Source organism: Clupea harengus, chromosome 20, assembly GCF_900700415.2.
Source record: "Clupea harengus chromosome 20, Ch_v2.0.2, whole genome shotgun sequence".
Lineage (NCBI taxonomy): Eukaryota > Metazoa > Chordata > Actinopteri > Clupeiformes > Clupeidae > Clupea > Clupea harengus.
In genome coordinates this window covers 755,298-780,985 of record NC_045171.1, presented here as the reverse complement: position 1 = coordinate 780,985, position 25,688 = coordinate 755,298, and the positions used below count along the sequence as shown (strand labels likewise).

The 25,688-nt window shown below is 41.2% G+C and overlaps 1 protein-coding gene across 3 annotated transcripts; it reads left to right on the top strand.

Annotated features, from left to right (window-relative positions):
* The first annotated feature begins 8,839 nt into the window (after window positions 1-8,839).
* ccdc142 (coiled-coil domain containing 142) lies at window positions 8,840-23,759 on the top strand. 3 transcript variants are annotated; one of them, XM_031587493.1, is made up of 14 exons: window positions 8,840-9,130; window positions 9,221-9,269; window positions 11,019-11,115; window positions 12,367-12,431; window positions 12,553-12,610; window positions 13,067-14,815; window positions 15,288-15,374; window positions 16,898-17,074; window positions 17,727-17,887; window positions 18,221-18,340; window positions 18,915-19,029; window positions 19,435-19,612; window positions 20,173-20,390; window positions 22,668-23,759. In XM_031587493.1, exons 3-14 carry the CDS (start codon window positions 11,028-11,030, stop codon window positions 22,919-22,921), a joined length of 3,270 nt encoding a protein of 1,089 aa, XP_031443353.1. In that variant the 5' UTR covers window positions 8,840-9,130; window positions 9,221-9,269; window positions 11,019-11,027; the 3' UTR covers window positions 22,922-23,759. The 3 variants fall into 3 exon arrangements, with proteins under 3 accessions (XP_031443353.1, XP_031443354.1, XP_031443352.1); XM_031587492.1 differs by lacking the exons at window positions 8,840-9,130; window positions 9,221-9,269 and adding an exon at window positions 9,278-9,601 and having other exon boundaries at window positions 9,688-11,115; XM_031587494.1 differs by lacking the exon at window positions 11,019-11,115 and having other exon boundaries at window positions 8,840-9,269.
* The last annotated feature ends 1,929 nt before the right edge of the window (window positions 23,760-25,688 follow it).

The following is a 25,688-nucleotide window of genomic DNA, read 5'->3' as shown; positions in this document are numbered from 1 at the left end:
TTCTTCAGTCTCCTCAGGAAGAAGAGGCGCTTCAGGTTCCTCTGGGTCAACATCAGCAACGACCTCACCTGGTCTGCTCACACAGACAAGGTGGTCAAAGCGGCCCGGAAGTTCCTCTTCTTCCTTGTGTCAAACTTAGGAGAAAGGCGAAGGAGATGGCTACTGGATGCCACAGGTTTACCTGCCTTGATGTGTTTGTAATCCTCTGCGAAGCTCTCTTGCTGAACATTCCTGAATGCCAGCATCTCTGCAGCCTGATATGTACTAGCAGGCGGTTGTCCAGACAGGCTAGCCGCCCCATGAAGCTCCTGAGCAAGAGAATCCACCAGCTCCTTCCAGGTCTTAAAGCTAGGCCTATCTGTTCCCTGTGGGTTGGAGGTCGTACTTAGCCCACAGAAGTCGGAGCGCTTGAGCTCAGTGGTGTCCTCTAACACAGAGTGGTTCGTGGATGAAGGATTGGCCACTCTTCAGGAGATGACTGTAAGAATTCTGGTCCTTGACACCATCTGTTAGGCCTCACGAGCTCTTGCAGGGTTTTACCTCTTGTGAGGTCATCTGTCGGATTCCTAGAAGAATCAACGTATCTCCAGGCATGGAGGTCAGTGAGCTCTTGTATTTCCGCCACCCTGGTGCCTACAAATACTTTAAAGCGACATGACTCAGAATGTAGCCATGTAAGGACTGTGGTTGAATCACTCCAAAGCACCAGGTGGCGGATCTCAAAGGTGAGCTCATTCTTTAGCAGCTTTGCTAACTGAGCTCCAGTTACTGCTGCACAGAGCTCCAGCCGGGGTATGGAAAGTGGTTTCCGCGGTGCAACCCTGGAGCGTGCAAGGAGGAAAGCAACATGAATCGTTCCGTTGGCATCTTCGGACCGCAGGTAGGCGACTGATCCGTAAGCCCCTATCAGAACCATCACAAAAGACTTGTATGTCTCTCTTGGTGTCTGGATGATCCATGTCAGCTGGGGTGTAACATCTAGGGGTGCGTGCTCCTCCACCTGCCGTCTCCTATAGTCCACAATCATCTCCTTTGTCTTGCTGATGTTGAGAGAGAGGCTATTATCCTGACACCATGTAGTCAGGGTATCAACCTCCTCTCTGTAGGCTGACTCGTCATTGTCAGTGATGAGGCCCACAATGGTTGTGTCATCAGCAAACTTGACAATGAGGTTGGAAATGTGCGTAGCTGCACAGTCACGTGTGAACAAGGAGAACAGGAGGGGGCTGAGCACACAGCCCTGGGGGGTGCCTGTGTTGGTGATGACTGTGGCTGAGGTGCGGTCACCGATTCTCACCACCTGTGGCCTCCCCGTCAGGAAGTCGAAGATCCATTTGCATAGGGGGGTGCTTAGTCCCGGGTCTACGAGCTTCGAGACGAGTCTGGAGGGGATGATGATATTGAATGCCGAACTGTAGTCAATGAACAGCGTCCTCACTTATCTTATCTAAACCCTTTCACTTGACAGTCTCCTGAATACTAGCGTGAACATACAACTCTCTAATTCATTTGCCAGGACTACCCGAACAGTTGGTGGAAATAAGTCACCAGCCAATAGATAGGACTGCACTAACCAGTGTCTTTCTGTTCATACCCTACACATATTTTTAAAAACTATGCAGTTTCCTCACACACCTATGAACGTTTGCTTTCGATCATAGTGTCCACTGGATAAAGGGTTAGGTGTAAGTGAAGCTGAAGTGGATAAAGGGTTAGGGTTAGGGTTATTATATATAATGTATAATATAATAATGTATAATGTCCACTAGATAAGGGGAGCAAATAGTGGTGTTTTGTCTTCAGTGGCTTGTTTGGAAATATGTTCACAATAATATAACATATATAACATTCAACTATGTCATTTTTGTGAATTTTTAGGTGCACATATCAGGGCAACTATTTTCCTAAATTTCCGGCAACACAAAAAGGGTTTCAATCTTGAGTGAGGAGGGGAAGGGTGCGCAACAAGCACCAATCAATCAGTCAGTCAGTCATTCATATTAGATTTCACCTCAACAAGCACCAATTAATCAGTCAGTCAGTCAGTCATTGTAACAGCCTGGCTCTTAGGCTTGTTACAAGAAACCAAAATACACCAAAGTTTGTCCAAAACGCAAAGGTTTAATTTCCAAAGTTCTCAATCAAAGTTCTCAATCAAAGTTCTCAATCAGTGTGTTCTCTTGCTCTCTCGAATTCAGGAAGTGCCGGATCTCTATAGTAGAGGGACACGCCCGCCCAGGTGGTTAATCACCGGCACCTGGAAGACAGAGATTTAACACAGCCACACACGCATGCACCCAATTTACACAACCATGCACTCAATTGACACGCATTCCTGCAGACAAAACAGGCAGGGCCGACGAGCCCAAAAGGGTTTGTCACAGTCATTCCCTATTAGATTTTACCTCACATAGTACATTCTGTTTGTCAGCTCCCAAATACTTGCGTTGTGAAATGGTTCTATTCAACTGCTGATATGTGAAATGTTTCCCCACTGACACAAGGTGGTGAATATGCCAAAAAAACAATCTAGTATAGAGCAGGTCAAATGTAGAGGTTGAATGTCACTGAAAGTGTGTATGTGAGAAATAAAGAGAACTTACTTAACTGAATAAAATTTTAAGTTCAGTGGGCCTCTTTTTCGAACATTTTCTTAAGTGTCTTCTTAAATATCTTCATCTGAAACTCGAAACGTAAGGAAAGAACTCCGCCGGATTCATTAACGCCTGGAAAAGGGTTCTTACACAGCTGAAGTGTTCTCAGTTGTGCTCCCCTTAAATTCTGGTCTAAGTTAAAAACGAATCCCAGATGAGAAAACTTTCATGAATGCCAGAGTTGTCCCAGAACGGCGTAAGTGGAGTTCAGAAGAGATGTCTCCTTAAGTAGAAAAATGCTAAATTGTTTAAATATGCCCCTCTGTTTTACTGCAGCAACATGATCTCTGAATGAATGACCTGCGAGAGTTTCATCACAATCACATTTCTATTGCATCATATTCCTCTGGCCCCAGTGGTGTTGATTACAATCACATTTTTATTGCATCATATTCATCTGTGTTAGATTTCATTGAAATCGATATTTGTCATAGATATTTAGTATGCACAAATGGTCAGTCTACAGAGACATCAAAGCTGTCTCTTAATCCCATTAGGTCTGGTTCCTGCCATTTGTCTGAGAGCCATCAGGCCTGCATCCTGGTCCTTTGTATGAAGCCAGCTAGTTGATTGCCAAACTAGGTGTGGGACAGACATATGTATTAAATTAGGGTGAGAGTCCTAACCAGATTAATTAGCAGTCATCCCTTCAGTTCTGATACCTACCCCCAGACACACCATTTCCCCTCCCATACCTAAGGTTATTGTTTACATGTTAATTGTATTGTATAAGAGACGTGAGCCTCTGCGACTACTTTGAAAGATTCCTATCGTGTACCTTGGTATGCGAAGTTGGATTGTTCAAGTTGCGCTGGAATAAAACCATTTCTTGTTGAACACTTTCCCGAGTTCCTGACTATCTGCAAAACCGTAACCTTGGATCGAAGACGAAATCACGAGATCTTTCATCTGTCCCCAGGGGTGTTGCTGCAACATGATTGGCTGTGGCACAGAACCCAGCAGATGCTTCCCACTAAGATGTGAAGAAATATAATTATCACAATTTTTGAATGGACAAAATATGTTTTTCACCTCTGTGTCATAAATATGCATATTTAAATGTACATGTTCCCTTTTTGATGTATTTTAATCCAAATGTGTACTAGACGGTGTGCACTAGACGGTGTGCACTAGACGGTGTGTACTAGACTGTGTGTACTAGACTGTGTGTACTGGACTGTGTGTACTAGACTGTGTGCACTAGACTGTGTGGTACAATGTATTCCCGGCTGACTATGGTCTGTCACAAACATATTGTAACTGTACATGTATGTTTATGTACGTAGGGCCCTAAACGCCAGTGCTTGACTGGGACTTGATTGTATGAAGTCTTCATACATTTGTAGAAGTCATGACAACAATCAGGGCATATCTGTCACCCCCATTTGAAAAGCTTTTGGAGGTCTTTCATGGTACACCACAGTGTCTTTTTCATGTAAGTTTTGACAATCTTTTTCTTTATCTTTTATCAATCTCACAAAACTGCTACCAATTTGCAACTTTAACAAAATATAGACAAACCATCTCTTCACCCTGCTACCCTCTGGCAGGCGCTACCGGGCCACTACAGCCCGCACCTCCAGACTGCAGAACAGTTTTATCCCCAGGGCCATCACAGAACTAAAGAATCACACAACCCTCATACCCTCCACCCAGCACAACTGCACTTTTTTTAGTGGTTGCACAAACAAATTTCGTTGTGTATCTAATGCACAATGACAAATAAAGTCTATTCTTCTTCTAATAAGAGACTTAAATACTGGTGAAATATGAGGAAGATTCTTCTGAAAACCATGAAGTCATCTTTGTGTAAGTGTCGTTCGAGTTCCAGTGTTCCTCCTACCTGAAAAAAGAAAACCCCTCCATATTTCACTACCTTTACCTGTGTTGGTGGGCTGAGGTGGAGTTTCACCTGTTTCTCATTTGTAATCCTGTCAGTATTTCCCTTTGTCTGTGAACGACTGAATGAACACACTTAATTAAACTGAATGAACAACAGAATGAACTTACAGTTTTTCTCAATTGCTTAGACACACTTTTTGAAAGCATACCTCATTTTCTCAAAAACCTAAACACAAATCCAAAAACCACACACACAAAATGCAAAACCCTACATATCTCCTGCAAAATGCTACTTTGCCTTCAAAACAATGTTATGTCTCCTCAAAATGGTATTTTGTGTTCAAATGACACACACAGACCATCATATGAGTAGACATTTATAAGAACAAATTGAACACTGATGTGCTGAATGGAAAACACTACTAGGAATGGGAAAACACCAATATGAAGGTCTTATCAGGATGCATTATGCCTTTTCATGTTCAGTGTTACTGTACGCTTACTCAGGTTGTAACATATAACTGTATAATGTTTTTACTCAAATATAAAACAACACACAAATATACAGTAACATCAAACATATTTCTTTCTTTTTTTCCAAAAGTGCTGTAGCCTATACATCACAGCAAACATAACTGGATGTGTAAATGATTTGCACAGAACAAACAATAGAAAATAGGCCAGTACAGTCAACATAAAAAGTTGCTGATCACTTCAATGTTGCCATCCATTGTTCTCCAAACCAGCACATTGCAAATTGCAGTCTTGAAAATGGAAGTTTTGCCATTTTAATGGCTATGTGTTCTGTCTGAACACAAGGAGATTTGGCATTTTGGAAAGTGTGCAAAATAGAGAGGATTGTGTGAAGTGTTTTGAAGAAAGTGTGGTTTAGAAAATAAATCTGCGTCTAAAGCAGATAATTGTGTGTTGTGTTTTGAAGAAAGTGTGGTTTAGAATTGAAATCTGGGTCTAAAGCATGAAATGTGTTTATAGTTAAGCAGAATTGGTTTAGGGAGTTGGCACATGAGTTACAGGTTGTGGTCATTGTGTCATAAGTTCCAGTTTTCGTGTGTAAACAATTCTCAAGAACATCTGAATACTTCATACTGTGTTTTCAGAACCACATTCCTAATTTCTGAATCATGAACATTCCACCAACATTTACTTTTGTCAGTGCTGTTTATAGTTTTAATTATCTACTCGCATTCAATGTACCAGAATGCACCAGAACAAATTCCAGGTAGGTGTAATCCTACTTGGCAATAAATACTATTCTGATTCTGAAGTGGATCAGTTATTCATTTTGCAATAGAATGCAGGAAAACAGAAATCTATGTGCAATTGTGAATTTGGATATAGAAATGAGAAGTTGAAACATGTTGTGAATTACAGGTCTTTCTGTTTTCACATCCATTTATTATTCTAGCTTTGGATGAGAAATCAAATTCGGGAAAAGGTGTAATTTGGTTTTAAAATGTACATGAATAAAAGCCAAAAACAGAAATGGCTTTATTTTCCTGTCAAAGTAAATGGTGGTCAAGTTTAAAAATAGACTGTTGTTAAACTGAAAATCAGGTCAATATCCTATTTTTATTTGTTTTATTATAAAATTGTATCTATTTTGAACCTGTGCACACCCTGTCTCACAGTCACACACACCATTCATAATTTCCGACTACATTTCCCATGGGGCATTATGTGCTCTTCAAAGATCACAAAAAGGTCACCATGATGTCAGATAACATTGGCAGAATTTTTCGATAAATAAGAGTGTCCAACATTGCTTTTCCTGAACCCTCTTAAACGTCTGTGATACTGACATTGACAAGAGGCTTCTATATTGCCTTTTGGTTACGTAAACAAATAAATAATCGATAAATCACGAAACGAAATTTGAAAAAAGCGCTCTCAATTCATAACAAACAACACATTTAGGAGCTGCCCTTGCTGTCCTGAGTTTCTAATAAAAACTGTAACTGACATTAGCATCGTAAAATCATTGTTCACAGAACTGCAAACTAATTGCACAATTCTTGTTACAATGCTTAAAACAAAGTCAATATCCAAAATCTAATTTGTTCTCTCATTTAAAACCAGAACTTGCTAAAAATTCTTATCCGCCGCATACAAAATCACAACGGTCAGTCCCACACGGAGGTTGGAACTTTCCCCACTTCCTAGTTGCTCATGAACGCAGTTTTCTGTAACCATGGAAACCATTGATTCCCACATGCTAGTTAAGTCAAGTGATACGGAGTGTACCGTCTTTTTTCTGCTTTACCGTATTGGAAGCAACATCTCTATTTTTCTGAGACAAGAGAACAGGTAGTTACAAAAGACCCACTGATAACCGACCGATTTTTGCTAAAACAATCAGTTTTCCTCAGGGATTTCATCTTTGGAACCAGGGAGTGTTAAAATGATATCACTAAAAACTACAAACTTCCGGTTGGTGTGGAACCATAGAAAGCGGGGATCTTCTCGATGCAACTCCTTCCCCCGACAGAACCGACATGTCGACGGATTTATTTTTTCGGTCACCACACATTTCTAAATAAATAGCCATACGTAGATAATAAAGAGAGAGCGAGAGCGAGAGAGAGAGAAAGAGAGAGGGAGAGAGAGAGAGAAAACAAACAAAGTAATAAGATCCCTTGAAGACTGAAGTTCAAGAATCTGTTGTGATTGGTTCAAACGCTGAATGTGACGTAGGGCTACGGTTTTTACGCTTACCCAGCGACAGCTCTAGGTTGCCAGATTCTTAGTTTTGCCGTTAATTTGGGCAACGTTATAATCAAAGTTGCGGGGTAAAAAAAATAGGATGGATGCTTTTTATGGCCAATTCACAGCTAATATGGCTTCTTTTAGGAAAGAGGCATTTGTAGAGTTTGTAGATCTATTATACGGTTAAGGCCTAACTGCTGAATCTTACTCTGTGATTCATTTTCAGCTGGTAGAGTTTGTAGTTTTGTGTAAGATTTGTGCTTATAGGCTTATTGACATTTATTATATAAAGCCACTATTTTCTGCATCCCAATTAATTTGGTTTCAAATGGACAGAACTGAATCTATCAATGCACAGATTTCTCAAGTTTCTGTCCCAGCCTTTAGCGCCGTGTTTTATAACCTGGGCCAAAGATTCAACTTTTTCCAACTTTTATCGGTCGCGTCGCCCAAAACGGTGGTCTACGTCACAATGGATTGGCTCTCGTTGAAATGCATGGGATTTAGAATATCGCGTCGCTCGTAACGGTGTCATGGGTTTCCACCGTAAGTGGCCAGTGGAATCATTCATAAATACTGGAACAGTTACTCAGTGTTTAATATAGGCTGCTCTACTTTGAGTTTGATAGATTTAGTTTATTCATCCCACTGGCAATGTAGGCATCCAACAGGCTATTTACGACACATGAAAAAGCACCAATACAAATAAGAAAAACAGTAGCCTTCACAGCAGTCAAGTCAAGCCAAGTCAAGTCAAGTCTCTTTATTGTCAGATGCACGGAATAACACAGGGTCAGACTGGGCACTGAAATTTTTTAAGGCAAGGCACCGCACAATAACCTACCATAACATAACATAGAATAACATGACATCTATACAAGTACTCTGAACTTTTGCAAGAATCATTGTATGTAATATAATACAAACTGGAGATACAAAAATACTAAAATATCTGTAAGGGCAGATACAGCCAGTAACAAGCAGCACCATCCAAGCAGACTGAAGAATAGATTGCAAAGCGTAACTTTCACACCAAATAGGCTTCTCAAACTGCCTAAAACTAATGAGTCTGTATAATAATATCTGTATACACCCTACTCCCTGTGAACATGTTCTCCCTATGTGTATTGTTTTTCTACTGTGATTCTACTGTGATTTGTGTATGTATGTTTGTGAGTTAAGTTAAGTGTATAAGCTACTGGATGACCTAAATTTCCTTCGGGATTAATAAAGTATCCATCTATCTATCTATCTATCTATCTATCTATCTATATGTACGTATATTAAGACCAAACGCAGCACAGCCTTCACAAAAGCACAAAGCTACTGAAGAGCTTGGGTGATTAGTGGGAATAGCACTATAGTCTTTTCACTATATATGTAACAACATGTTAGACCATAAAAAATATATAGGCTAAAAACTGTAGGCTTAAACCTGTATGTGGCTTTAATTGAGTATCCTTTGAATTAGGTTTATAGAAACATACACATAACTACAAACCATAAAATACTACTCAACTAAATTACATCACAATAGCCTGTGCAGTGCAAGCCTATGCTTTCTGACCACTTATGCGCGTTTTTTTCGCAGCTGCTTGTCCTAGAATTTTCCAGCGAACCTGGCAACAGAAACTCACAACAGAGCCTGTATGGATTGGCCATCTCCATCTCTATTGCATGTCGGCTTACTAACAACCTGGAAACCTGAACCGCATTTAGCTCTTGCAGTTACTAATGAAGGATTAACACTTTAAGCAGAGTGGGCTAAAATGATCTTGTAAATACGGCAATAAAATGTCGTGTGATGTCCAATACATGAAGATGGACGTGGACTCCGGCTCAGCACTGGCTTAATGAGCAAGTTAGCTTGTTAACTAGCATAACAGTAACCTTTCCGATCTATCTTAAAGGTTAGCATGGTAGCCAACCATCTCTACGTTACTGTATGTTTGGCTACTGTGGTAGCTAATTTAGTTAACTAATCGCGTTATTTACTTCAGAAGGAAAACATGGGTTCTCTCGGCTGATGTCTGACGACGTTGTCTAACGGTAGGACTTGCATGATTTTCATCTATGGTAACAAAAAGTTTTCACTTGTCTCACTCAGATTTGTATTATTTTGGCCAACGTTAAATTATCAAAGCCTACCGTATTTCAAGTACTCTGGAATTGCCGTGCCGGACTATGTGAACGAATATTTCTAGCATAAACTTTGGGGACACCGCAAAGTAGACTGTAAGAATGTAAATTTGTATCGGTATACAGAATATTTTCACTTGTAGAGATAATAGTCCATTTAGTTTCTGCGTCAGTGTCTTAAGGATGTACTCTGTTTATTTGAACTGGAGACGAGCGTGGGCATGTGACCACAATAATAGTAGGTGCTCGTAGCTTGAATATTCTCTCCCTTGTACGTCGCTTTGGACAAAAGCGTCTGCTAAATGACTAAATGTAAATGTAAATGTAGGTGGGAGGCTTTTGGAAATAAAGTTGTGCGTTTACGCGCCTGTGAAATACTCTGACATGTAGCCCTACCTGTGAAGCATTCTTACAGTTTAATGTGAAACATGCACATAGGGATTGCATACATCCACATGATGTACTCGCACACTTACCTGTAAAACACTTACCTGTAAAACACTTACAGTCATAAGTCGATAAACATTTTTGAAAGAAAGCTAAAAACGCATCTCTTCACCTAAGCCTTAAACTAGAAATAATGTGATATTAAGGGGATATATAAATTATATCCCTGCAGTTCTATTCATTTTCTGTCTTATGTTATGCAATTTATGTATTCTGTCTTTGCACTCCGTCCCTGTCTTTATCTTTATGTTTTTATGTTTCTGCACTTCATCCCAGTTTGTATGTTGATGTTTTATGCTTATTCTATGTGTATTTTTATGTGGATCACTGTGCATGTCATTTCTCTCCACGTCATTTCTTTGCTGTTAAGCACTTTGAGCTGCACTGTTTAGTATGAAAGGTACTATACAAGTACAGTGTATTATTATGATTATAAGTGAAACACTCATACGGCTAGTACATGCTTAATAAATACTCACATACCTGCCTGTGAAACAGATGGCCTACTCGCCAAAGATTTAAGATAGGCGCAGCAAGATGCCTATGGGAGCAAAGGAGGGACGGTTTTGGTCTGCATTTTGGTATACTTCTGCGGGCACGGTCTGCTCACAGTCTACGCATTCTACACATTTTTGCGTTTGTGGGGAATTATGTTGGTTTATTTTGTGGGCACATGTTTTGGGGCTGATACTGGAGAGTCCCTCTTTTAAATGAAAAGAAAATATTTTTGCATAGAAGAAGCCACCATCTCCTGCATCCTCCTTCACCCCAAAGTCCAGTCGCACACATCCCAAACAACTTGGGCTGACCGCCTCGGTCCCTCACACACATCCCAAACAACGTGGGGTGACATCCTCGGTCCCTCACACACCCCTACTTGGCCAAAATATTGTTTACTTTTGAGAAGGGGCGATGAGGTAAGGGATGTACACCCATAGTCATTCCCCCCCCCCCAATCTGCTTGGGATGGGGAGTATAAAATAATTTAGCTTACTAATCGACAGCTAGTCAGGCTTACAAATAGCTCCTAAATATATAAAAGGTTACCCCAGTTATCTCTCTGAAGATCTCACCAACGTAAGCTAACGGAAATATTTCTTAAATTGATATTGATTTAATTTTATTTTCTGTTGTCTTTTTTTCTCCAAATGTTGTATTTAACTGCTGGTGTCTTTTTCATCTTATCAATACATATATATTTAATTTTTTTAGGGCTACAGGATGTCCCTAAATTATGTCACCTTTCAAGAAGGGGAGAAGGATGTCACACAGGCCCAGAGTAGCATGGGAGGACTACACGAGGGAGCAGGTTGGACCTAGTTTAGATAATGAAACATTACATTGCTACAGTATAATAACATTACATTGCTACAGTATAATAGCATTACACAGTACAGGACTTTATCTGCAGTAGTTTAGATAATGAAACATTACATCGCTACAGTATAATAACATTACATCGCTACAGTATAATAACATTACACAGTACAGGACTTTATCTGCAGTAGTTTAGATAATGAAACATTACATCGCTACAGTATAATAACATTACACAGTACAGGACTTTATCTGCAGTAGTTTAGATAATGAAACATTACATCGCTACAGTATAATAACATTACATTGCTACAGTATAATAACATTACACAGTACAGGACTTTATCTGCAGTAGTTTAGATAATGAAACATTACATCGCTACAGTATAATAACATTACATCGCTACAGTATAATAACATTACATCGCTACAGTATAATAACATTACATTGCTACAGTATAATAACATTACATCGCTACAGTATAATAACATTACATCGCTACAGTAGATACACTTTCTCTGCCCTAGTTTAGATCATGAAACATTACATCGCTACAGTATAGGACTTTATCTGCATTTTAGCTCTCACATTTGAACCAGCATGGGTTTGATGGCACAGACCGTCCTGGTAGTTATTAAAAAAAACACAGCTATCTTGATAGAATTGGTAAGGTGTCTATGGTAAGGCTTCTATGGTAAGGTGTCTATGGTTAGCTGTCTATGGCACACACTGACGATGGCTTAGGCCGAAACGCGTCTGTGAATAAACTGGTCCAAATAAGCAATGAAACAAGCTTGAGAGTGCGGTTTTTTTCTACTTTAAGTTAATAGGCTTTTTCACTCGCACCCTAAATCGCCTTTATTTTGGAAGTAGAGCGTGCCTATCCTTACAAATAGGTGTCTTATGTCCTCAGTCAATGCCAGACTCAACCCAAGCTTGACGGGATGTCTGCAGTATTTTTGACAACCTTCTCATTGTGAGTTAGAATCTTGTTCAAAGTCAAAGTAGCTTTATTGTCAATTTCCTGCATGTCAGACATACAAGGAATCGATAAAAACGTTTCCCACTCTCCCACGGTGAAACATATAAAGTGCACAGGCACAACAACAGACAAGACATTTAGATACATATAGATATACATATAGATATAAAAAAAACATACAGATACACGTACAGCAGCAGCAGCATAAGTTTTAAGTTTCAAGTTCAAGGAATGAAGTCCTAATTCATTTATTTGTGTAGGTCACATGGAGACACACGCCTGCAGTGAAGCTCCCGATGGTGGCAGTTCATCAGATGACGACTTGGTAAATATCATTGTTCATCGTTCAGATTTCAAATGTATTTCCTGGCTGTATTTGCAGCGCTGTTTCAATCTTTTCAACCTTTTAACAAGTGTGAATGTTGTTTTGTTTTATTTTCTACCAGAAGAGAACAGGAGTATTTCCTGAAATACTGTCTGAAGATCACCTTTCCAGAGACAGTGGTATGTGTTTAAAATAAATAAATAAATAATGCATATTTCAAAGTTCAAAGCTCTCAGTCCGCAGTGGCTCATGACTTAAACTTAAATACTTTTAATTTAATTTAATTATATAATTTTTTTGTGTCTTACTTTGATCTTCATCATGATATAACGTGATATTAAGGGGTTAGATGAAATATATCTCTGCAGAGTTCTATTTTTCTATCTTATGCTATGCATTTTATGTATTTAATTTTTATATTTTTATAATTTTAATAATTATTATTATCATTATTATTTTGTATTTATTTATTGCACTATATCCTAGTTTTGATGTTTATTTGATGTCTATTTTTATGTGGATCACTGATCTTTGTGCAGTATTTGCTGTAAAGCACTTTGAGCTGCATTCTTGCTTATTATTATTATTATTATTATTATTATTATTAAAACGTAAAATGTTTTTATCTTCTCCAGCCTCCTGGTGTCAGGCGTCCCTCTCCAAGTCTCTTCAAAGGGCCGAGGCTCTTCTGCGCACCCGCCTGAACCCCAGCCTTCGCTGGCTGCTACGACAGAAGGAGGAGGAGGAGGATGGCGGCAGCTGGGACTGTGAGAACGAGAACACGTCGTTCGTGGCGTGCCAGAACTTGACCTCCCGCTCCTCCGCTCGTCTCCAGAGCCTCGAGCAGACCGTGGCAGGCCTGAGGACACAATGCCACATCCTGTGGGACGGTGGGAGACGGCTTCAGCCGCGCGGCTGTGTCAAGGGACTGTCATCGTCTTCTAGCAACGGCAGCGACGCTTACTACCACCCGCAGGCGTCTGCCTTCGGCCAGCACTACGGGCAGCTGCAGTGGCTCCTGGAGGAGCGGGCTAAGCTCATCTTCCTGCACGAGTACGCCCAGCGCTTGCGCGCGGCTCATTGCTTCGTGACGAAGCTCTCCGCGTTGCTGGACCACGAACGGCTCCTGTTGGCGAGCAGAACACCACAGGGGGGAGGGGATAAGTCGAGCAGCTCCATGTGGAACCTCGGCCTACTACGCGCTCTGAGCCACGAGCTGAGAGGGCATCTGAACCACTGGGCGGAGCTCCGTGCCAAAGCCCACACCGACGTCTACTTAAGGAGCATCCTGTTCTGGTGGAAAGACACCCTGTGCGCGATGTGTCAGACGTTCAGACTCCTGGGGCTCCAGGCGGTGTTCCTGACGGAGCAATGCATCCACACGGCACTGTGCCTCCTGGCTGCTGATGAACACTTTATCCACGTGCCGAGAGACGCCTTAGAGGACCTGCTGGCCTCCGTTCAGATCTTCAACCACACCGTTCAGGAGGAGTTCCTGCACAACGCGGCAGCAGCTTGGAGACGACAACACGTCATTCTGCTCGCAGACTGGCCTCACTTAAGTGGTCGATTGCCTAGAACGGGGGGTCCAGAACCCAGGACCTTCAGCGTGCTCCAACTGATGAAGATCTTGGCTGAGCAGAGAGGCCGGCTGGTGGCGGAGCAACTCTACCGCTGGGCTTCTCGTCAGAGTGACCTCATCGCCTGCTCGGGCCTTGCTGCTGATTGGACGCATCTAGAAACCTCTGGCTTTGATTGGAGGCATCTAGAAAGCGCGGGCTTTGATTGGACGCATCTAGAAAGCGCGGGCTGTGATTGGTCGCATCCAGAGCAGATTCTATCGATGCTTCTCTCGAGCCAGGCTTCAGGACGTGATGATCCCACCGGGTCGCAAGCCAAAGTAGACCATTTTAATTTGTATCCTAATGAGGCCACACACACAGATCCCCAGCCTTGTGCTTACTGCACAAACTCCCCCTTTTGGTTTTTTGTTCATAGAGATTGTGAGTGTTTAGAGATCCTGTTCCAGGCGTTAGTATCGTCCACCGACTTGCTGTTGTCGCCACCATCCAAGCCTGGTCATAATGTAGACACTACGGAAGCCCTCTCGGCAGGTTCTCAAAGACATTGTGTGAGAGAGCTGCAGTCGACGGCCGTCTTCGAAAATCAGCAAAAATCAGTCCATTGGAAAGACTCGATCAAGTCGGACCTATGTTTGGAACTGTGCACACAGTACCAGGAAATGTTGTGGCGGGAGTTCAGCAATGCCGTTATAAGATGCTTGTTTTACAAGGGACACCTCAGTGTCGGTGGAAGTCTGAACCGGCGGAGGGATCACATAATGTTCCTGTTAGTCGTGTGGCTCACTCGTGGCTTCAGAGGAGGTACGGCACAACATGGCCACAAGATTGTTACACCATGCTTTTTATTGCTCTTAGCTTGACTGTTCTCTCCCTTGTACGTCCCTTTGGACAAAAGCGTCTGCTAAATGACTAAATGTAAATGTAAATGCAAACTGACATCCGACCAAAATGAATTTCAAATAAGTTTAATGTGGTCCTCGTTCGACCTTTTCATGCTGTCTGAAGAATACAATAGAAAGGCCCATTTTCATACTTTAACACTATTGTATATATGACCTGTTAAAGCTAGTCTGGTTTATCTTTTCAGATTTCATTCTCTTAACACTATTGTATATATTACCTGTTTAACCTAGTCTGGTTTATCTTCTCAGATTTCATTCTCTTAACACTATTGTATTACTATTGTATATATTACCTGTTAAACCCTTTTTCATACTTAAACACTATTGTGTATATTTTACCTGTTTTAACCTTGTCTGGTTTTATCTTTCAGATTTCATTCCGGCTGAATGTGTGGACGTGATGAAGGGGTTCTGTTCACAGATTTTGTACAACACTGCCTGCATGCACTGGGACGAAGGTAAGACGAATCTTCGACTCAAACTCAAAGAAAATGATCGGTGAGGGAAGGGGTTAAGCGAAATTTATGCTACTCCGATTTATCGGAGTCGGACATAGGAAACGCCCCTCCGAACACAGGGAACGCCTCTCCGACATTAACCGCTCTCTCCGAGCACCTCGGAGAGGCTGTCATGCACCTACTCATTTTTCTAACTTCCCGTACGAGGTTTGTTGGAGAGGGCTCGGAGTAGCATAAATTAAGCATTAGTCTACCTGTTTATACAGTCTGATTGGACACTCGACCAAATGTGCTACATGTTGTGGATTCAGACATTGGGTGTGCCGTCCTCAACAGTGCCTTTTCCTGATCTATTGGGTTGATTATTTTGCAGCCCTGTTACATTCTCATTTACATTTAGCAGACGCTTTTATCCAAAGCGACTTACAAGGATGTATACACATTTTCACATTTACACTGATGGCACACTGCACATCAGGAGCAATTAGGGGTTCAGTGTCTTGCTCAAGGACGCTTCGACAGTGGGAATCGAACTAGCAACCTTCAGATTACTAAACGACTTCTCTACCTCCTGTACCACTGTCGCCCCCTGTTACAGTGTGAGAATTGATACTGGTAGTTGTACTGATAATTACACACTTGCAATGAACTGAACAAGAGTTTCATACACAGCCCGGTGCCAAAAAATCATAAATGTTAATGCTTACATCAAGAGGCTACACACAATTTCAACAAACTATATCCACCTTTTTGAATTCTGCGTGCGAGAGTGACCTTGAGTGACGGCTCAGGGCAGCTATGGCTTTTTGAAATGACACTTTCTGCAATTCCGTTAAAAGAATCGCAGTGACATGCACATTTGGTTTCATTCTAAATCAGTTGCGTGAAAGTAAGGAAAACATTGTTGAAACCGTTGAAATCCCATCCACTTGTGTTCCAGTGATCTGTGATGATCTGTGATGCATTAGTATAGTCTGGTCTGGATCCCATCCACTTGTGTTCCAGTGATGATCTGTGCTGCATTAGTCTGGTCTGAATCCCATCCACTTGTGTTGATCTGTGATGCATTAGTACAGTTTGGATCCCATCCACTTGTGTTCCACTTGTGATCTGTGATGCATTAGTATAGTCTGAATCCACTTGTGTTCTAGTGATGATCTGTGATGCATTAGTTTAGTCTGGATCCCATCCACTTGTGTTCCAGTGATGATCTGTGATGCATTAGTCTAGTCTGGTCTGGATCCCATCCACTTGTGTTCTAGTGATGATCTGTGATGCATTATGAGTATAGTCTGAATCCCATCCAGTGATGATCTGTGCTGCATTAGTACAGTCTGGTCTGAATCCCATCCACTTGTGATCTGTGATGCATTAGTATAGTCTGAATCCCATCCACTTGTGTTCCAGTCATCTGTGATGCATTAGTGTGTGTGTGTGTGTGTGTGTGTGTGTGTGTGTGTGTGTGTGTGTGTGTGTGTGTGTGTGTGTGTGTGTGTGTGTGTCTGAATCCACTTGTGTTCCAGTGATCTGTGATGCGTTGGGATACAGTCTGAAGGATAAGTGTCTCCCTGGGGCGGAGTCCGAGTCTGAGTCCGAGTCCAGGACCTCCTTGGTTAGAACGGCCACAACGGAGCGCCTGGTGCGGCTCTTCAATCCCCTTCTCACTATGCTCCAACACCTAAAGAGCAATCTACGACCAGGTAACTCCACACACACACCCTCACACACACACACACACACACATTCTCAATCTACGACCAGGTAACTCCACATCTGTCAAGCCTGAGAGTTGTTGTGTTTTGCTTTACTGCTTACGTGATCATACAGTATATTTCCAGAGTGGTACTTTTGCCTACTAGTTTTTTTTCTCTTAGATAAACCCAAAGTATTCGGTTCTCTTACCCTAAAAGTGACTGGTGTTTTGTCTGACAGCTGTAAAGGTAGATCATTAATCAGTTCTGAAGGCGGGAATAATTGAATTACTTCAGTATGATAAACATACTTCTGTGCTTTTGTATATATTGAAACATTCAGAATGAAGTGCATGGGCAACCTTTCATGAATGAATGAATCTGCAACTGCAACTCTTATCCAAAGTTTATCCAAAATCCAACCTCTGATTCTTTAACCATAAGCTGTAACCGGGGGTGGGGGACTGGTTGGGCCAAGTGATACTGGAGGCGCTGTGCACCCGCACCCTCTAAATGTAAATTAGCTGAATTTGGCCAAAAGTGCATTGAATCACGATTTGCGTTGCTGTTCCTTTGGTGAAATACAGTGAATGTACTTCCCCCATAATGTCATGCTTTTAAAAAGGGTTGGTGTTGTTTTGTGTTTTTTTTCCTGAAAAAGGTAATGATGACCGAGTGGCTCAGCTGCAGATCCTGGGCGCCCTCTGCAGGTCGGTGGCCACGGTGCAGTCGACCACGTTCTGGGTGATGAGCAAGGCGTACCAGTTCCTCTCGTCCTGGTACCTCAACAAGTTCCTTCTCGTCACCCAAGGAGACCTCGTGGTAGGGGAGGATTGTTTTAATACCCAACTCTTCAGAGAGCACTTCCCGTCCTAACTGGCACTTCGACTAGTGCGTAACTTGCAATTACAGCAGTTACATTTCTGCACTTCTTTTTTCCTTTTTATTTCCTTTTGTTATATTTCTTATGTAAAGTAGTATTTATTTCTTGTTACACCAGGTTCTATTGCTCGTAGCTTGACTATTCTCTCCCTTGTACGTCGCTTTGGACAAAAGCGTCTGCTAAATGACTAAAAAAGATGCCCATCAAGCTGCTATTTATCTATTCCTTATCAGGCAATAACGTGTGTAACTAAGGCTTTTGTTCATTGGCAGGTCCTACAGGCCTTGTTGAAAAGACTTGCACAGGAAGTAGAGGACTTAAATAGCAGAGGAGGTCATCCTGTCATCTCAACACTGAAAGGACAGTTCACTCGAGGAGTAGCGGACCTTCAGGTGACCCTAACCCTGACCCTCAGGAAATAGGGAATCTACTTAGTCATCCAGATTTTATACATTTATACATTATATACACGTAAACATTTATACATTAGATACACATAAACATTTATACATTATACACGTACATTTATACATTATACACGTAAACATTTATACATTATACACGTACATTTATACATTATACACGTAAACATTTATACATTATACACGTATACATTAGATACACATATACATTTATACATTTATACATAAGATACATGTATACATTTATACATTATACACGTATACATTATACACGTATACATTTATACATTATACATTAGATACACGTATACATTTATACATTAGATACACGTATACATTTATACATTATACACGTATACATTATACACGTATACATTTATACATTAGATACACAAACATTTATACATTTATACATTATACACGTATACATTTATACATTATACACGTATACATTTATACATTAGATACACGTATACATTTTCACTTCAGAACTAAATAATGATGCATTTGTTGCATTTTTTTTATCTGTGTTGGATGAACTCAGGCCTTCTCTGATCGAATTCTGAGGATTTTCTCCATGGATTGCAAGAGGATGTCTGTTGAGATCTTTGAACAAACAATGCCGTCAGCAAAACACTGGAGGATCAATTACAAGACAGGTCCACTTGATGTTTTGGAACACACACACACACACACACACACACACACACACACACACACTAGGTAATAGAGGTATAGGTGAACAGAAAATTCATTTAAAATGATAAGTGAGGGTTATAAGTTATAAGTATAAGTATGATAAGTTGTCTTAATGAAAAACAATTATTGGATCTTGTCCCAGGTACACCATATTGAAAGTAATATCTTCAATTACTTTTAATTGAATTTCTAACTGTTAACACACTCTCAATCTTGATGACTACATTTCATTTTGAAAATCATGTAGAAAGTTCTGCATTTCTGTCAGTCAGAAAGTAAACGTCAAGTTGTACCGTACTAATTTAATGTAATGTTGTTCGGTTCTATCAATACTAATTTATAAACATGTGCCTCACATCTTTCAGAACTACCCAGCAGCCCCAGCGCGTACGCCACGTCTGCGGCCCAGAGCGTGATTGGCCAGGTGCTAGAGGGAGTGCGACTGCTACCCGAGGACGCCCGAATCCCAGCGCTGACGGAAGCCATGACAGGGTTCATGGAGGCGTGGATGGAACACATCCTCAAGCAGAAGATCAAGTTCAGGTAGGGATGCGGTTGGGATGCGTTTGGGATTCAGGTAGGGATGCGTTTGGGATTCAGGTAGGGATGCGTTTGGGATTCAGGTAGGGATGCGTTTGGGATTCAGGTGGGGATGCGTTTGGGATTCAGGTTGGGATTCAGGTAGGGATGCGTTTGGGATTCAGGAAGGGATGCGTTTGGGATTCAGGTAGGGATGCGTTTGGGATTCAGGTAGGGATGCGTTTGGGATTCAGGTGGGAATGCGTTTGGGATTCAGGTAGGGAATGCGTTTGGGATTCAGGTAGGGATTCAGGGCAGGAATGCGTTTGGGATTCAGGTAGGGATGCGTTTGGGATTCAGGTAGTAGGGATGCGTTTGGGATGCGTTTGGTATTCAGGTAAGGATGCGTTTGGTATTCAAGAAGCCTATCGGAACATCAGGTTCTGATACGATATTAATCATTATTTAACTCCATGTATTGCTCTTGCTGCTTGCTTTTATTGATTTTATGTAAAGCACTTTGAACTGCAACTCTTGTACGAAATGTGCTATATAAATAAAGTCTTACTTACTCCCCCTCTCAGCATCCAAGGCGCCCTGCAGCTGAAGCGAGACTTCGACCTGATCCGAGACCTGTTGGGCGCCGAGGAGTACAGCCTGTCGGAGGAGCTGCACCAGACGCTGCTGGCGCTGAACGTGTTCCAGCAGGTCGACGGCGCCATCGTGTGTCTGCTGCAGCAACCCATGAACAAACCACCCTACATGATGCCCTCACGAGCCTGGGAGCCCTTTAGACACTGCTGTGAGTCTCTCTCCAACGCACGCACGCACGCACGCACGCACGCACACACACACATCTATAAGACACACACACACACACACACACACACACACACACACACACACACATCTATAAGACACACACACACACACACACACCCCTACACACACACACACACACACACACACACATCAACACACACACACACACACACACCTATGAGACCTCATCATGTTAGGCTCTGAGTCTCTCCAACACACACACACACACACACACACACACACACACACACCTATGAGACCTCATCATGTTCTGCTCAGGCTCTGCTTTCAGATGGAGTACTGTGGTCAATTATTTTCGTTTTCAAAAGAACTCTAGCATCTGTATTCTGTTCACGCTGAAGATGTTTGATGGCTTTAGGAAGCAGAAGCTGTTTGATGGTTTAGGAAGCAGAAGGTGTTTGATGGCTTTAGGAAGCTGGAGCTGTTTGATGGCTTTAGGAAGCAGAAGGTGTTTGATGGCTTTAGGAAGCAGAAGCGGTTTGATGGTTTGGGAAGGATGGTTTTAGGAAGCAGAAGCTGTTTGATGGTTTTAGGAAGCAGAAGCTGTTTGATGGTTTTAGGAAGCAGTAGCTGTTTGATGAAGGATGGTTTTAGGAAGCAGTAGCTGTTTGATGGCTTTAGGAAGCAGAAGCTGAAGCTGTTTGATGAAGAATGGCTTTAGGAAGCAGAAGCTGTTTGATGGTTTAGGAAGCAGAAGCTGTTTGATGGCTTTAGGAAGCTGAAGGTTTTTGATGGCTTTAGGAAGCAGAAGCTGTTTGATGGTTTTAGGAAGAATGGCTTTAGGAAGCAGAAGCTGTTTGATGGTTTAGGAAGCAGAAGCTGTTTGATGGCTTTAGGAAGCTGAAGGTGTTTGATGGCTTTAGGAAGCAGAAGCTGTTTGATGGTTTTAGGAAGCAGTAGCTGTTTGATGGTTTTAGGAAGCTGAAGCTGAAGCTGTTTGATGGCTTTAGGAAGCAGAAGCTGAAGCTGTTTGATGGCTTTAGGAAGGATGGTTTTAGGAAGCAGTAGAAAAGCATAATAGATCTAATAGGGGAGGCCCAAATGCTCCTAAATACCACATACAGTACCAGTCAAAAGTTTGGACACACCTTCTCATTTTTTGAGAAGTTTTTTTCTTTACTTTTATTATTTTCTAAATGGTAGATAACACTTTTTTTGTTTAGTACATCATTCCATATGTGTTATTTCGTAGTTTAAATGTCTTCAGTATTAATCTACAATGTAGAAAATAATAAAAGTAAAGAGAAAACTTCTAAAAAAAATAAAAATAAAGGTGTGTCCAAACTTTTGACTGGTACTGCATGTGTAGAGATATAGTGCTAATCTTATGCTACGGCGATACATTTCACAGTAACAGTGTTTTTAATCACTTTGCACCTAGATAATTAGGTGTTTAATATAATATTGTCAGTTTAATTGTCAAAATCACAAGTCATCACTTAATATAAAACAAGGAAAATGTGTTTCAAAGATCAAACCGGGGAGGAATGAGGATATAGATGGGAACAATTAAAATGAAAGGCCATCACACTTGCAAAGATCTGCCAAAGTTGTAGGCTTGCTGGCGAGTAAAATCAATCACGGTGAATGAATCAATCAAAATAATTGAACTGTTTAAATTCACTTCTCTGTCAGACACTAGAAGTAGGCATAAGTACAACAGGTTACCTTCTCATAACACGATAGTGAACGTGACCCTTCACTTTTTTCACAGTTTGTCATGCTGCAGCCTTATGCTAACGTCGTTTAAATTAATTCCTCGCAAGGATGGCAACAAAAAAGCCAAACTTTTCTGCAGAAGATAATGAGATCATAGTCGCTGAGATGGAGGAGAATAAAGGTTTTTATTCTCCAGGCTAACAAACACTAGAACAGACAAAAAATAAGATTTCAGACACAATCACATACAAAGTCAAAGCTGTAGGTCCTGTACAGGACATGGAAAAAAGATGACAAAAAGATGCTGCTAAACATATACCGAAAGGATATTCATATATTTGGGAAATACTTGATTGATAAATAAAACCTGATTGATAAATCGATTAGATTAGATTAGATTTACAGTCAAAAGAGCCAGGATTTCTAAATATACCTGATTGATAAATCGATTAGATTAGATTTACAGTCAAAAGAGCCAGGATTTCTTCTTCTTGACATTGCATAGATTAGATTAGATTTAGTGTCAAAAGAGCCAGGATTTCTTCTTCTTGACGTTGTCCTTTTCTCCAACCTCCAGGCCCCAGTATCACCCAAGTGGACCAAGCTGCCGGCAGTCTCAACAATTTGGACAGCATGGATGTTCAGGCCGCCTGCCAGGAGGGCTCACTCACCCAGCAGGCCCAGGACTCCCTCACCTCAGAGCTGGTCTCGGCATCATTGCCCGACTCGTATCTTCCCCTGGCTCAACAAGAGTGGCTGGATCTGCGAATCCACAATAGCTCCCGCTGGAAGCTCCCTGGCTTGCACTGCTTCACGAGGACAGAGTCGTAAAATGGCCGCCAACTGTCATTCTGGGTTAGCACTGCTTCACCAGGATAGAGTCATAAAATGGCCGCCAACTGTCATTCTGGGTTAGACATAGACTGCTTCACCAGGACAGGGTCATGAAATGGCCGACTGTCATTCTGGGTTAGACTGCTTCACCAGGGCAGAGTCATAAAATGGCCGACTGTCATTCTGGGTTAGGGTTAGACTGCTTCACCAGGACGGAGTCATAAAATGGCCGCCAACTGTCATTCTGGGTCAGCACTGCTTCACCAGGGCAGTCATGAAATGGACGACTGTCATTCTGGGTTAGACTGCTTCACCAGGACAGTCATGAAATGGCCGACTGCTTCACCAGGACAGTCATGAAACGGCCGCCAACTGTCATTCTGGGTTAGACTGCTTCACCAGGACAGAGTCATGAAATGGAGGACTGCTATTCTGTCTCTGCCCCTTCATAAACACTGACAACAGCTTTGAAGTGTTTCAGAAAATGATACACACACACACACACTTCAAATAAAGAAATACATTTTGTGTTATTTAAACATATTATTATGTGTATTGTTATTTTGTTAAATGCAGATACATGGTACAGGGATTGGTTTTTATTATAGTCTGAAATAGTTTGACTTATAATTTCTTCGGGAATGTAGTAGTCTGGCACAAGAAAATACAGAAGAAACTTTCTGTGTATCAATTCTGTTGGGCTGTATGTTTGTTTGGTCACTCACCACTTTCATTCACCCTCTAAAGCTGCGTTCATTACGACTGGCATCGTGCCTTAATCCAGGGTTAACCCTAACTCAAACCCTGACCCTTATTCCAGGGGTCACCCTAACTCAAACCCTGACCCTTATTCCAGGGGTCACCCTAACTCAACCCTAACCCTTATTCCAGGGTCAACTCTAACCCTTATTCCAGGGTTCACCCTAACTCAACCCTTATTCCAGGGTCAACCCTAACCCTTATTCCAGGGGTCACCCCTAACCCTTATTCCAGGGGTAAACCCTAACCCTAACCCTTATTCCAGGGGTCACCCTAACCCTTATTCCAGGGTTAACCCTAACCCTTATTCCAGGCCAGTTCACAAGTGTCTCGCACTGCAGAATGAAAAACAGGCCGGCCGTTTTTGTGACGAGTAAAAGTTTGTTGGTAGTCATACTGAAGAGGTTTCTGTCTGTAGGAAATAACTAATTGTTTTATATTTATTTTGCAAAAATTCTTCCATATTACATCAAACAATTATTTGTTGATTCCTTGTACACTTCAATCGATATCATATCCATCATTTGTATCATTTTTATATAGCCCTTTTAACAAAAATTAAAACTTATTTTTGTCATTTGACACCATGTCACTTTTTTGATAAGTTATAAGTTTGAAGTCATTGTCATTTGCATTGTTTATTATGTTTGTGTTTATTTTTCTATTTCAGGATTGAATAAACAAACAAACAAATAAATGTAACTAAATGGGATCTCTGGGTCTCTTTATTTCTGTTTTATTGCTTTAATATTTTCAAATCTAAGCACTTATGCAAGTGAACAGTATACATGTCATGCTATTATTGGTTGTCTATTCTCCTCGTCAGTGAAGTGTTTGGTATTAGTTAACAGAACCTCTACCATGTAACATACTCCATTCATCTACCAAGTCCAAAACTGTCCTGCATTGTAATGCACTGTCATGCATTAATTGTACACTTCTATATTGAACCTTTAAGGGTTCTATAGCTTGGTACATACAGCTCAGGTAAAAATGAAGAGACCACTCCAAATTGTTCTTAAATCAGCATCTCCATGTGTATGGCAGCCATTCCATTCCAGTGTCTGTTGAATTCCAATACAGGCACACCTGATCAGACTTAATGAGGTACTGATTAGGTGATCACCTGAACCTAATCTTATTTAATGAAGAAAAGTATAAAAACCAGTGCTACGGTCATCACTATCCTCTTGCAATAGGACCAGCTGGACGGCAGAAGCAGTGCTAGTAGTACCTCAAAAGTAATTGGAATCAAAAAAGTGTCTATTGACCATGCCAAAATTAAAAAGAAAAGTTTGGAGTGAGGAAAAGATGTCAAACTGATGACCGGAAATTAGCTTGGTGGTTCCCATGTAAATGAGAAGTGTGTAAGTGAAGTAAGTGAGAAGTGTGTAAGAGACCTCCTGTTAGAGTTTAGGATGTACATTTACAAAGGAAAGAAATGTCAATTTGCAATGTTAAAAACAACACACACTTTGTTTAAACAAAAGAGAACATTTGAGTTCTTGAAAAGTGCAGGCAGGATGAGGATTGCCGCATTCTTTTGAAGGTCTGAAATTTTAACAGAAACAAACAATGTTTAAAAAAACATAGTATTATGGAGATGATTGAAGGGGTGCAAGGGAAAAGAAGAGTTGTCAGCTTGTGACATACCATCACTGATAGCCTCATCTCCGAGCAGGCTTGACAGCAGCTCCCTCTGACTCCCACTTTGAGCTGCCCTGATGGTGTTGGTTGTCATCACACTGAGGCCATTTTGAAGGTTTACCTTCATTTCCAGGAGTTCCATGATTTGGCCACTTGCAAAGAAATGTGTGATCTATAATTGTAATAGTAGGTCTATTTTAACAGTGAGAGACAGAATATCAACAAAAACATCCAGAAAACTGCATTTTATAACAGTTATGAATTGATTTGCACTTGTCGCGGAAAATAAGTATTTGAACCCCTAGCAAAACATGACTTAGTACTTGGTGGAGAAACCCTTGTTGGCAAGCACAGACGT